The following is a 13,422-nucleotide window of genomic DNA, read 5'->3' as shown; positions in this document are numbered from 1 at the left end:
GAAAAATCAGAACAAAAGGGAAAAAACATGAAAAAGAAAAAAGAAGAGGAAAAAGGGGAAACTAGTATCCATTGATTCACATTTCAGTCTCCATAAGTTTCTCTCTGGATGCGGGTAGCATTTTCCATTCAAAGTTTATTGGGATTGCCTTGAATCACTGAATTACTGAGAAGAACCAAGTCTATATAGTTGACATGATACTTTTATTCTATGAATTTGTTGTGGAATTTTGAACCAAGTACTTTTACCACTTGTTTTTATCTCTAGTTGCATTTGCAGTACCTGGGCCTATGCATCTGAGAGCATGAAATCGGCTGCTGACTTACATCAGTAAGTGTTAAGTATTCCAAATCCATTATTCCAAATCCAAAAGGGGCTACAAATATTTTACAATACACACCATCAGCAATTCATATTTGACTAGCCTTGTTGAGTAGAATAGTTACTCTATAAACATACTGGTTTTCCCAGAAAAAAAAAAAAATTGAGTGAGTATAAATTCTAATGCTATGCTTGCTCTTTCCTCAGGAAACTTGGCAAAGCAATTCAGTTAGAAGCAATAAAACCAACTCATCAAGTGTTGAGTGCACAAGAGAAGAAGAAAAGGACAGTAAGTCTAATTACTTCTGTGTTGTTTTGTGGCAGATTTCATTGGTCATTTCAGGGTAACTGGACTGTACTGGATATTGTGGCAATGACCAATTAATCAGTCAACAAGCATTTCTTAACCATCTACTTACTGTATAACAGACACTGGAGAGAGAAATATAAAGAATGAAATAATCCTTAAAAGCAAGGAACTTACATGATCATGCAAGAGATAACAGATAGATATATCAACATATACTCAATAAATATGATAATAATAAATCCAAATTAAATTAATGTGCAATTTGAAATTAAGAAGTGTTAGGATTCTTACAAGGTGCTAAGAAAGTGGAATTGATAGAGACAATAATTATCTAATTTAGCATGGTTCAGTATGATTGATCTGATCTTACAAGGAGATGTTATGGGCCAGAACTTGAAAAAAGGTACTAAGTGGAATTGAGGAGACAATGGTTAAATCTAGTTTAGAATTGATCTAGTTTAGATTAATCCTACAACAAATAATGATTTCCTAGTGATATAATGATTGGTGTGTACTCAGTGTGGGGCATATAAGCAAGAAGAAGCTCTCAGGGCCAGAAAGACAAGCCCACTAGAACAGAAGCCCACTAAAAGCTCTGGGAGCCTCAGCCAGGATTCATTAGAGGAGATTCACAAGCCAGAGAAGGCAGCTTAAGCTCTAGGAAACAAGACTATAGAAGGTCTCCAGAAAAACTCCAAGTGAAGGAGACAAGACTTTGAAGGAGACAATAAAGGATTTGGACTTTAATTCCTGGCTGCATTTGGGGTGATTACACTGAACTGAAACTAAGGCTGCCTCCAGAAGCCCCACAAGAAACCTGCTCCCAGAGAACATTATATTTTAGAGAAGAACATTACAAAGAAGTGCCTCAATGTATAAAACCACAGTGCAAAGGAGCTGTGATTTGTGTCTGCTTGGGAGAACTTCTAGTATGGAAACTCCTATTGATGTGGATTGCAATTTAAAAGATAAATGACTTAGTGGATAAATCTGAGTCAGTTGCCTGACACACATAGAAGGAAAATGACTTTTCCAGAGTTATACATCTGTTAGAGGCAGATTTGAACTCAGGTTTTCCTGACTCTGCATTCTATCCTCTGAACCATCTAGCCCCTACTGCCTATTGTAATCACAGTGCATGCTAGAACAATTCAATTCAATAAGACTTATTAGGTACTCATCTTGTATTGTAATAGTTGCAGAAGACACCAAAACAAAAAGCAGTTCCTGATCTCAAGGAGCATATAATCTAAAGGATTATAAAGGGATAATTATGCTTCCTAATTGACATTTATAGCTCTGTCAGTTTAGTCATGGTCTGACTATTAATGACCCTCTTTGAGGTTTGCTTGGCAAAGATACATGACTGGTTTTCTATTTCCTTCTCCAGCTCATTTTGTAGATATGAAAACTGAGGCAAATAGGGTTAAGTGACTTGCCCATGTTTACATGATAATAAGTGTCTGAGGTCAGATTTGAACTCAGAAAGATGAGGCTTGTTAACTCTAGCCCTAGCACTCTATTCACTGTGCCACCTACCTTCCCTTCCTAATTCATATACATTTCTTTTCAGTTTGTTTTTAATAAAAATTTGAAATTCTTACATCAATTAATTTGGGGGGGGACTAAAACCTGGATTTTTTCCATACTTTGAGATAATAAGAGAAATAAGAACTAAGATAACTTAAGTTCTTTTCTTGGGAAATGCATCTGCTTATGGGTTTGGAAATCTCAATGAATTGTGATCAAATTCCTGCCATGCTTTTGAAACTAGAATAGTAACATTGAGAAGCCTTTTTAAAATATAAAACTTTTATTGTTTTTCTCTCCAATAAGCTGGATAATGAAGTTGAAAAAATGGCAAATCTGGTCATTAACAACTGGAGTCAGCAAATTAAGGCAAGTTCCCACACATTGATTTTTGCATAAATTAATTTGTAGAGTGTGTGTACAAGTCTATATAAATGTGACATTGTGTATTAATGTTAGAATTCTGTGAGGAAAAAAACATCTCCTCACTTGGGTAGTATATGAATTTGCCACCTGTTCAATAATTCCTCCATCTCCCACAGAAATAAAGGGGAATAGTTTTGTGTGTGTTTAAAGATCGTACCTGCAGACTAAACGTTCTGGTATTCTGCTTTGAATCTCTTGCTGTGTCCATGTCTCCTAGGCTTAGACTGGGGATAACCTTAGTCATTTCTTCCCTGTCTTCCTGTGCAAAGTAACATTTCTGGCCCACGGATCCGCCATTTAATTGAGTCTAATAAATCAGATATTTTTAATTCTTCCTACCTTGTTTAGCATGCCAGAATAGAACCACAGTGGTATGTACTATATTGAATTCTGTATTGAAGCATTACCTTTTGGACTTAGTTGGTGGATACATACTACATAACATAAAGCAAGAGTCTTGGCACTTGCTTCTCAGAATAAAAGGTCTCAATGTCCTTGCTACCTAGGGAACCACAATAATAATTATTGACATTTCTTGAAACTTGAAGGTTTGCCAAGCATTTGACAAATGCATCATATAATTTGACTCCTCAGCAATCCAGTAGTAGGTACTACAGGTATTATTATATTCATTATCAAGGGCAAGATTCAAACTAAGATCTTCCTGACTCTGTGTGTAGTTCTCTCTCCCAAAATGTCATGTTCCCTCTCAATTGAGGCTCTTTCTTATTCATTCTTCAAATGATTATCATGCAACTTGTGTATGCATAGTGTCCATTACCAAAGACTGAAGAAGGGTACAAAATAAATCAAGAAAATATTCAGTCTTCACTCTCCAAGAATTTATCATTGAGCTATAGTAACAACATGAACACATTAGTAGTATGTGAATACTGGGCAAAATTGGCAGCCAAAAATATGGTACAAGGGATGGTACAACTACTGACAGATTTGGAATCTAGAGGACATGAGTTCAAATCCCAGTTCAGCTAACTTTCTACTTGTGTGTCCTTAAGTAATTGAATTGCCTGGATGGACTTCAGTTGCCTTATCAGTAATATGAGGGAAGCCATATCAGGTGACCCACTCATGTCCCTTCTGATGCTAAATCTGTGATCCCAAAGGCAATCAGGTTCTTGGGCAAGGCAGTGTTGCTCTAAATGTGATAATACAAAAAGGCAGAGAAAATGCCTGAAGAGCTCAAGATGTTTCCCAAAACAATTCTTCAGGGGATCTGGGAATTCACAATCATAGGTTTCTCCTCTAAAGCTACAGATCAAGCATTCCCATTTTGTGGAAATTGTCACCCACATCCTCCCATAATTTCACCGTAGAAGGTCCACCCACCATGCTAGCAGTCCTTTTTGCATTCCCTTGGCATTTTTAATGTATCATCTGGGCTTTCTAATCATTTCCCCTCAATCTCCCATGTGACCAACCACTTCCTAATTTTGATGACATTTTTTCCACAAGTTGAGAAGCTTAAATCCTCATTTATAATGGGTGGAAGTCTGATTACACCCCCTATGTGCCTTTCTATTGTCCTTTGGATGGCCCTCAACTTTGATTCTACAGAGACTGTAGTGTTCCATAATTCAGAGCAGTCTGACATCCTTGGCAGAATATTGGAGTTTAAAAAGATGACCTTTGTTTCAGAGAAAAGCTTAGAGAGATTTAAAGAACTTTGTAATTTCCCAATTTCTGAGTAAATAATTTTATTTTTTGCAAAACATGATAGAAATGCAATGCATAAAATTCTCAAGTGGAGAATTAGCTCCATGGTTAGAATGAAAGGAGTTCAGATATAAAAGGTCTAACAGACCAAGTCCTTTTTTCAAATACTGACTTATATGTTCTCCCTTGAATCTGGCTGTCTAAAAGGAAACCTTTGATCCTTTTTCCCTTGAGCAACATTTCAGGGACACTATACACGTTAAAATTGTTCTAGATCTGTTTCTCAAGATTAATGCTAAAGTGAAAGGAGGATGGACCTGTGCTTACCATCATTGTTTATTTTTAGAATATTCCTAGGACTAGAATAAGAAAACAATTGGCAGTCATTTAATTCAAAACAATCTCAGGAATGGACAATTGGAGACAAGATACTATCTAGACAATGCTCTAACAGCTAATTTTATCTCTAGAAAACATTCAGATTGATGATAAACAACACATTTGAACTTATGAATTTAAACTCAGTCTTAACATACTCCCAGGTTTTAAGCATTATTAGCTTTAAGTGATTTAAGTTGGCGGGTAGAATTGTCAGGGTCCTAGTTAGCAGGCTATTCCTTTCTTCTCTAAGAAAGCAAGTTATTCCATAGAACAGACACTTAATTGCTCATTGAAAACTGTCTAATTCTGGGCAACAGATGGAAATTTTTCCCCTTTTCAAAGAATTTTTAAGGGAACCATTAATTCGTTTAATATTTAATTTATTATAATATTTTATTATTATATAATTATAATAATATAATAATTATGATCAATGCTTTATAATGGGTAAGGTGTTATGCAAAGCAATGGGCACACATAAATAAAAACTAAATGGTCCCTGCCCTCAAGAACTTTATGTTCTACTGGAGGGTAATAACACACATATGATGTCATTGATATAATAAAATAATAAGTATAAAACAAAGTGAAATGTGTAACTAAAAAAAAAATAATAAAAAAAAAACAAGGAAGGAGAGACTCAGACAAAATGTTTGAGGATATAGTGGAAGGTTTTATAGAAGACGTAGGATTTTAGCCAGGTTTTGAAAGAAGAAAGGAATTTCAATAGGCAGAAACGAGGATAAAGAATAGGTCCCAAAGGGAAATATCCTGAACTTATGTCTGGGATTAAAAAAGTGAAAACAGTGTACACATTTGGCTATAACATAAAGTATGAAAGGAATTAATGTGAAATAAAATAAGCTGTAGCTAGCTGGTAGAGAACATTAAAAAGAAGAATGAGTAATTTGTATCTTATGATATAATTTTGAGGTCAATGAAGGTTTCTGGTGCAAAAGAATAACATGATGAGAATTGTATATCAGAAAGATTGTTTTGGAAACTGTGACATGGAAAGACTAGACATAGAGAGACTTATTAAAATTAGGGAAAACCTATGCAAAGATGTTGGATTTGGAATCTAGAATACATAATTTCAAATTCCAGCTCAGCAAATTTCTACCTATGTGAGAATATAGAAAAAAGGAAGAAAAAAGGATAAATGTCAGAAAAATGGAAGAATTGGGATGTCCAACAATTGAGGAATGGCTGAATAAATTGTGTTATGTGATTATGATGGAATGTTACTGGTTCATGGGAAATGATGAACAGGATGCTCTCAAAAAAATCTGTAAAGTCTTGCATGAACTCAAGCAAATTGAAACAAAAAAAAAATTGTACAAAGTAACAGCAATGTTCTGGGATGATCATCTGTGAATGATTTTACTATTCTCAGAAGTGCAATGATCCATGACTACTCTAAAGAATTTAGGATTTTAAAAAATCCTATCCAGACTCAGAGAAGGAACTGATTGTATCTGTATACAGACTGAGGCAATTAAAAAAAAAAAAAAAAAGAAAGAAATGGGAGAAATAGGATTAATAGGATTTAGCAATGGATATCTTCCCTTTTGTTATTCTCAATAAAAAGGAAGAAAGTAAAAATATAAGGTTTATAAATATAAGGTTTATAGGGAAAGATGAATTCAATTTTAATCATGTTGAATATGAGAAGCAAATAGAGAACTAAAAAAGGAAAGTAAAAATTAAAGCTGTTTATTTGTATATCATATAAATAGAGGTGAAGGTGATGAAGAAAACCATTATGAGTAGATGAAATCATTATGGGAAACAGTATAGAAAAAAGGAGTGGAAGTCCATACAGGATTGGGAGATGAGGAACAAACCAATAAAGGAGACTAATAAGGAGCAATCAGATGGGTAGAAAGAAAGCTAAAGGAGAAAGTGCTATAGAAATCAAGAGAGGAATGAGTATCCAATAGGATGGAGTGGTCAACAGTGTCAAATGTTATGAAAATGTCAAGAAAGGTGAGGCTGAAAAAGGACCATTGGATTTAACAATGAATTAAGAAGTTACTACTGACCTTGGAGAGAGCAATTTTAGTAGAGTGGTTGGATTGAAGTCCAGAATGCAAAAGGTTGAATTTTTGTTGTTTGTCCTTTGTTCTTGAAGAGGACGATGACCTCAGGGAGTGATGCTGTGACATGCAAGTGAATTGGATTTAAGTAAATGTGTTCTGTGCAAAGTCATCAGCCTCACTTTTTCCTCTGAAGGAATCTGGGTCCAGTGGCAAGTACATGGTTAAGAAATAGATGCAGTGAGTGTTGAATACTCTTTCTAGTTATTCAAAGGAAAGGAAGGATGATACAAAATAATAGCTTGAAAGTTAAGAGGTTATTATTATTAATATGGGATGGAGATATATATTGAGCATATTATTTAAGCAGCATGAAAAGAATCAAAAGAGACTATTTTATTGCCTCTTTTTGCATGGTTCCCAAGACATAAAGCCAACATCCGTCCTGGAATTTTTCTGGAGGAAATAACCTTGCACTAAAGTAATGTTTTGGGACCTTGTACAGCCTTCGGCATTTCAGCAAAATTTACAACCCTGTCAAAAGCACTAAATATATTAAAAACATATATACTGATTCTCAAGGCAAGCTGTTAGCTTCTGTAATATTTTAGTGGCAGGTTTGGAAAAGAAGAACCAAAAATTAGCCAGTTGTTAAAGTCATTGTCATAGACACGATTAATCTGAAAATAGAACAGCTTAGTTTTTGAAATACCATTCTGCTCTTTTTAAAGTTTTTGCTGTTTTTGTCTCTAGGCCAAGAAGAAATTAATGGTAGAAACCAAGAAGCATGAAGCTCTTTTCCATTCCGTAGAAAGCGCCAAGCAATCAGTGACTGAGAAGGAGAAGCGGAAGGTACCTTGTCATAGCCAATTGTGTCAGGGCCAACTGTCTTCTGAGATGGATGAACTTACTCTTCTTGGTAGCAAAAAGATTCCTTTTGCTTAGAAATCTATCAGTTTCATCAGTTTTTCAGTTTGAAAATATAATGAAAGATTTATTCCAAATTATTCTTACACAATGTATTTTTGACACAAATGATATTTTCTGGAAGAACCAGGGGACAGGTTACTAATGTATAATAAATAATAAATTTGTTGTTTAGTCATTTCCATCATGTCTGATTCTTCATGACCTCATTTGTGGTTTTCTTGGCAGAGATAATGCAGTGCTTTGCCATTTCCTTCTCTAGCTCACGCTACAGATGATGACACTATGGCAAACTGTGACTTGCCTAGGATCACACAGTTAATAAATGTCTAAAGCCAAATTTAAATTCAGGAAGATGAATTATCCTAACTCCAGGCCTAGCACTCTATCCACTGTGCCACCAAACTGCCCAAATTATAAATAGACATCTATTTTTCATTTTTTAAAAAAGAAGTAATAAGAGTAGTGCAGGTACAATCCCCATATATTGTGCAAACAAAGGCAAAATTCAACTGCTATCTCATCTGGTGAGGCACTGGTAATAGCTTGGTTTCTGTTTCAGTACAATATTACAGGGTCATAGTTGTTGTTGTTGTTGTTGTTGTTGTTGTTGTTGTTTTGCAAATTCTAGTCTTAAAAGATTTGGCCATAGGTTTATAGAAAGCCAGAAAATCTTAGCATGATGAAATGCTAATTACCAAGAACTATCTTAAGTGTACTAGAATCTTATAAGGAAGGAAGGATTTATCAAGTGCCTTCTATATTCCAAGCCCAGTGCTTAGTACTTTACAAATATATCATTTAATCTTCACAAGCCTGGGGATAGGTGCTAGTATTTTCATCCCTGTTTTACAATCGAGGAAGCTAAAACAGACAGAGAAATTATATGACTTGGCCAAAGTCACATAGCTAACAAGTATTTAAGCTGGATTTGAACTCAGGTCTTCTTGGCTCTAGGCCCCACATTCTATCCACTATACCACCAATTCTTAAAGCAAGAAAAATAGTGCCCTAATATATAAAGAAAAGACAACTGAGGGAATTTAAGTTATGGAGTTCCCATTCTGTCCCAAATTAGCAGTTTTGGAGCCGGATAAAATCTTGTGATGGTCCCCTACCTTTCTCCAACAGGCCCTCTAATGGAACTACTAATTTTCCTTGCATCACAGATATATTGTTGCCTTCCCTTTATCTTGCTAACCATCTTAATGCCGAAAGTGAACAAAGATACTGGATTCATTTTCTCACCTAAGCTAATCATGAGAGTAATGGTTGTATGAGAACCAGTCTCTCCAATAAGAATCAAGTCTTGTTGGCAAGAATCAAACAATTAATAAGCATTTATTAAGTGCTTTCTATATGCTAGTCACTGTACTAAGGTTGGTTAATGCAAATCCTTTGACTCAGAAATGTACAGGGAGAAAGGTGAGGAGGGAAAGGAGGCAGGGAGAGAGGAAGGGGAAGAAAGTCATTGAACTTCCCAACTAATTTAAGACTAAATGAAATTTTCTTTAGGGAAGGTGTTCTTCCACCAAGAAATCCCTGCAGCAAACATGTCAGAAAGATACTTACTCATATACCAGCACTCTTGAAAGTTTAAAATAAGTGAATATGCAGGCTGGCAAAGATCCTTATGTAGGACTGTTTCTATTTGACTTCGACACTACTGCTCTATAGTATTGAAATCACAGGCCCAGACCAAGATAAAAAAATAATCAAACAAAAAAAAAATGAAATGACAATAAAAACAAAAGGGAAAATTTAACCTTCAAGATGTTGGTCCAGTGAAAGATCCTTAAATCCTCACTGAAGGTCTTTGCAAATTTCCTCACAGAAAAGTTTATCTGTCTCTCTTTGGCTTCATTTGATATTAATTTATAGGATAGAAACAATTCAAAATCTCAGGACCTAAATTATGCAGACTGAGCTCAGGTTTCATAGGTGGCTGAACATAGGTTTCATTAGTAGAGTTATTAACCTCAGTCAAGAGATCTTTTTCAAAGACCTCTTCATTTTGAAGACTTCATTTGAAAGACTTCAATCATTTAGTCAAACATAGTCATGGCCAGCTGGGTAGTTCAGTGGATAGAGCATTAGACTTAGAATCAGGAAGACTCATCATTTTGAATTCAAATAGAGACTCAGATACTCATCAGCTGTATGATCCTGGGGATGGGCAGCAAGGTGTCACAGTGGATAGAATGCCAGGACTGTAGTCATAAAGACTCATCTTCCTGACTTAAAATTCACACTTACTAGCTGTGTGGCCCTGAGTAAATCACTTAACCCTCCTTGCTTCAGTTTCCTCATCTGTAAAATAAGCTGGAGAAGGAAATGGCAAACCACCCCACTATCTTTGCCAAGAAAATCTAAATGGAATCATAATTATTTGGCCGTGACTAAACAATAACACTAAAGAAAGTCACTAGGGATATACAGATAAAAACAGAACAGTTCCTGCCCTTGAGAAATCTCCATTGTACTGAGATAATGCAACATGTGCATGGGTACATGAAAATAATTACAAAATCATTTCAAGAGGAAAAAAGTATTTACCCAAGGATTTTAGGAAAAGCCTTCCTTAGGAAGCAGCATCTGAGCTGTATATTGAAGGGAAGGATGCTTTGGGGTACTTGAGCTCTAGAAATCCAGTATGCCTCTAAGTGAATGTCAAGCAAATGAAATAAAATGACAAAATGAACCTTAGAGAAATCATATCTGTTGTTAAGGTTCAACATTTTGTATGAATGTTCTTGCTACTTAGAATCACTCATAATGTTCTTAAATATGAAGTGGGTGAAACTGGAAAGCTTTTAAACTGTATCTGTGCATTTAGAAAAAGCATTTCATGTTGTCCTCCTTTAAGAGTCATTAAAACAGTGGCAATTTCTCGGTAGTTTTATGTTTCATGAGTCCCATGGTGTTAGCAAAGGTGGGGGAAAATAAGGGAGATTTGAGGGATCATGTAATATAAAGAATGTGAATACGGAATAGCAAATTGTACATGACAGATTTGCAGTTACATTTGCAATCACTGTATTTTGTTATACTATGTTATGAAAGTGCTTATTCCATAAATTAAAAAAGGAATAATTAAATGTTAAAATATTACCTGAAAAGAGAGAAATGTGAATGTGGAGTTAGGAGAAACCTTTCCTACCTGTATCATTTCCTGTTGACCACAGGCAAGTTAATTTTCAGATTTTTAATTTCATCTTTTATAATATGAGGGAGAATAATAATACTGATAGTTGCTCCCTTTATGGGATTATCATGAGAAAAGTGTTCAATAGCATACATAAAGCTTCTTGTAAACCTTAAAATACTATGTAAATGTCAGTTATTATTTTTATTGTATATTATATTGAGAGTATAGAAGCTATCACTTATTGGTTATATGATTTCTGAGCTTCAGGTTTTTCATTTATATGGAGGGGGAGGAAGGAGGGAGGGAGACAGGAGAGATTGAACCAGATATTCCCTGAGATACCTTTTGGTTCTTAGGTTGTGGACTTCTCTTACTTCTCTGACCTGGGAGGCTGAGAGGGCAGGGTGTAGAAGGTATGTAGTATTGGTCACTAGCTTAGAGATTTAGAGTTAGAAGAGGTATGAGAGCCAAAATACAATCACCTCATTTTACAGGTAAGGAATCTGAGGCAGGGAAAAGTAAACTGATTTGCTCAAGGTCTATTCAGGCTCTTAGTAGCAGAATCTGAAATTAAATTCAGCATTTCTGTCTACAGGAGCAGTTAGGTAGAAGAGTAAATAGAGTTTTAGATTTGAAGTCAGGAGGCTTCAGAAAAAAAAAAAAACAACTTATTTGTTATCTGACCATGGGAAAATCATTTAATGTCATTTGCCTCAGTTTCCTAATCTGTAAAATGAGATGCTGAGAAGGAAATGGCAAACTGTTGTAGTATCTTTGCCAAGAAAATCCAAATGGGGTCACAATGAGTTGTTCTCAACTGAAACGAGTAAATAACAACAAAAGCTGTCTCCATGTCCAATATTCTTTTCACTTTATCACATTCACTGACTAGGTAATGCCTTGATCTACTGTCTAGAAATCCAACTCCATAAGTTAGATGCAAAGAAGTTGCCAACCTGCCCTAGTAGGGGGAGTTTGCTCCTCTGAGAGTTTCTCTCATTGAAACTTAAGGTCCAGTCTTTATCTCTATCTATGTATAATTGGACCAAAGATAATTTTTCATGTAAAATTGCAAAGTGCATTGCTAATGTGAAAGTGTAAATGTGTGGAAATAATCTTTTTTTTAGCTACTCAATAAGCTGAAAAAATCAACAGAGAAGCTGGCAAAGGAAGATGAAAGTTATTACCAAAAAAACATAGCCGGTTATGTGACCAGACTCAAATGGGAAGCCACTTTACAAAACTGCTATCAGGCAAGTAGGATGATTTTCTTCCTAGGGACCCACTCAATGAGTTTTGAATACTGGAGATCAGAACTGTAGTTAAGAGCCCTGGTCTTTACCCCAGACTTTGATTAGTGTCATGGTTCCTACCATAGGCTCTATCACTGATTAGTCTTATGACTTTCAGACAAATGGCATTTCTTCTCCTTGCTTCTGTTTCCCTAGTGGTACAATTAGCTGGGAATATTTATTGGTCAAGTCTAATATCATTGGCTGGGGAATCTTCATTTGTTATTCAGGAGCAGAGTACTGCTAAGCTATTTCCAAAGAGGAAGAATCCTAATAAGTTTAAGGGCTATTGGGGCAGTAAGAAAATAAGCCTGTAACATAAGAGGGAATAAGAGAAAGGGAACAAGGCCCAAATGATGAGTCTTAAATTTAATTAGACTCTTAACTATCTTTGGAAGGTTGAAAAGGGACAAAAAGTTTTGTTAGGGAGAAAGATGAATTTAAAGAAGAAAGTAGAAAAGTAGAATATGAGGGCAGAAGGTATAAAAGCATAAAAAAGATGGGAGGAATTGGTTTTTAGATTTCTGATTTTAGATGTTTATTTTGATTTAGGTTTAGATTTTAAATATAAAGCACACATTTAATTAGTTAAGCAATTAAGAAACATCTATTAGGGCCTATCTGTTGCAACCTTTCTTTTGTATTTGGGGAGAGTTTTGAGTATCTTACTATGGGAGGATACAAAGAAAAAGCAAATACAGCCCCTGCCATCAAGGAATTCCCATTGAATGGGGGAGACAATATGTACATGCAGAGTCAGTGTTCCCTTTTCCCCCTTTTTGCACATCTTCTCTTGACCTTCAGGTGCTTCCTAAAGTCATGAGACCAGTAAAGTTCTCAGACAGCCTCCTTATGGCTCCTCTCCTAAATCTTCCTTTCCTAGACAGTGTTCTGGTCCTCTCCATCCCTTATTCTAGAAAAAGCAGCAGGTGTATGTCTCGTCCTCCAGGGAGCTGCTTTCTTCTAGCTGTCACACTGAAAAGGCTCTAATCCACTTATTCATGCCAAAGTATGAATAATTGATAAGCTTTAATGTGGTACTCCATCTAAGGACCCAGTTTTTAGCAGAAGTCTATTCCCTAATAACCTAAAAGAATAAACTTCTCAACATTAAAAAATCTGGTCCTTAGCAATTATCTTACTAAAATAGATATTTTGGGGTTGGGTTCTGTTGACATATTCCACCTACTCCTCAAACCAGCCTTCGGCCCCTCAAACATCCTGTACTTACTGCTACACTGAGTGTTAATATTAACCAAATGGGTTATAATAATATGAATGATAACATTAGCTAGTATTTACATATCACATTGAGGTTTGCAAAACACTGTATATATATATGCTATTTCATTTGTTCCTCACAGTAACATTGTG

The 13,422-nt window shown here is 35.5% G+C and overlaps 1 protein-coding gene across 2 annotated transcripts in view; it reads left to right on the top strand.

Moving 5' to 3' along the window:
- Nucleotides 1–13,422, top strand: part of NOSTRIN (nitric oxide synthase trafficking) — a 79,453-nt gene that overhangs the window by 38,358 nt on the left and 27,673 nt on the right. For both annotated transcript variants that reach the window (XM_031960515.1, XM_031960514.1), the window contains 5 exons: nt 268–330; nt 529–610; nt 2,468–2,530; nt 7,435–7,533; nt 11,884–12,009. In XM_031960515.1, the coding sequence (XP_031816375.1) occupies nt 268–330; nt 529–610; nt 2,468–2,530; nt 7,435–7,533; nt 11,884–12,009 (433 nt within the window). The remainder of the gene's footprint in view (nt 1–267; nt 331–528; nt 611–2,467; nt 2,531–7,434; nt 7,534–11,883; nt 12,010–13,422) is intronic.

The sequence above is a fragment of the Sarcophilus harrisii genome, chromosome 3 (genome assembly GCF_902635505.1).
Source record: "Sarcophilus harrisii chromosome 3, mSarHar1.11, whole genome shotgun sequence".
Lineage (NCBI taxonomy): Eukaryota > Metazoa > Chordata > Mammalia > Dasyuromorphia > Dasyuridae > Sarcophilus > Sarcophilus harrisii.
This window is presented reverse-complemented; position numbering and strand designations above follow the sequence as displayed.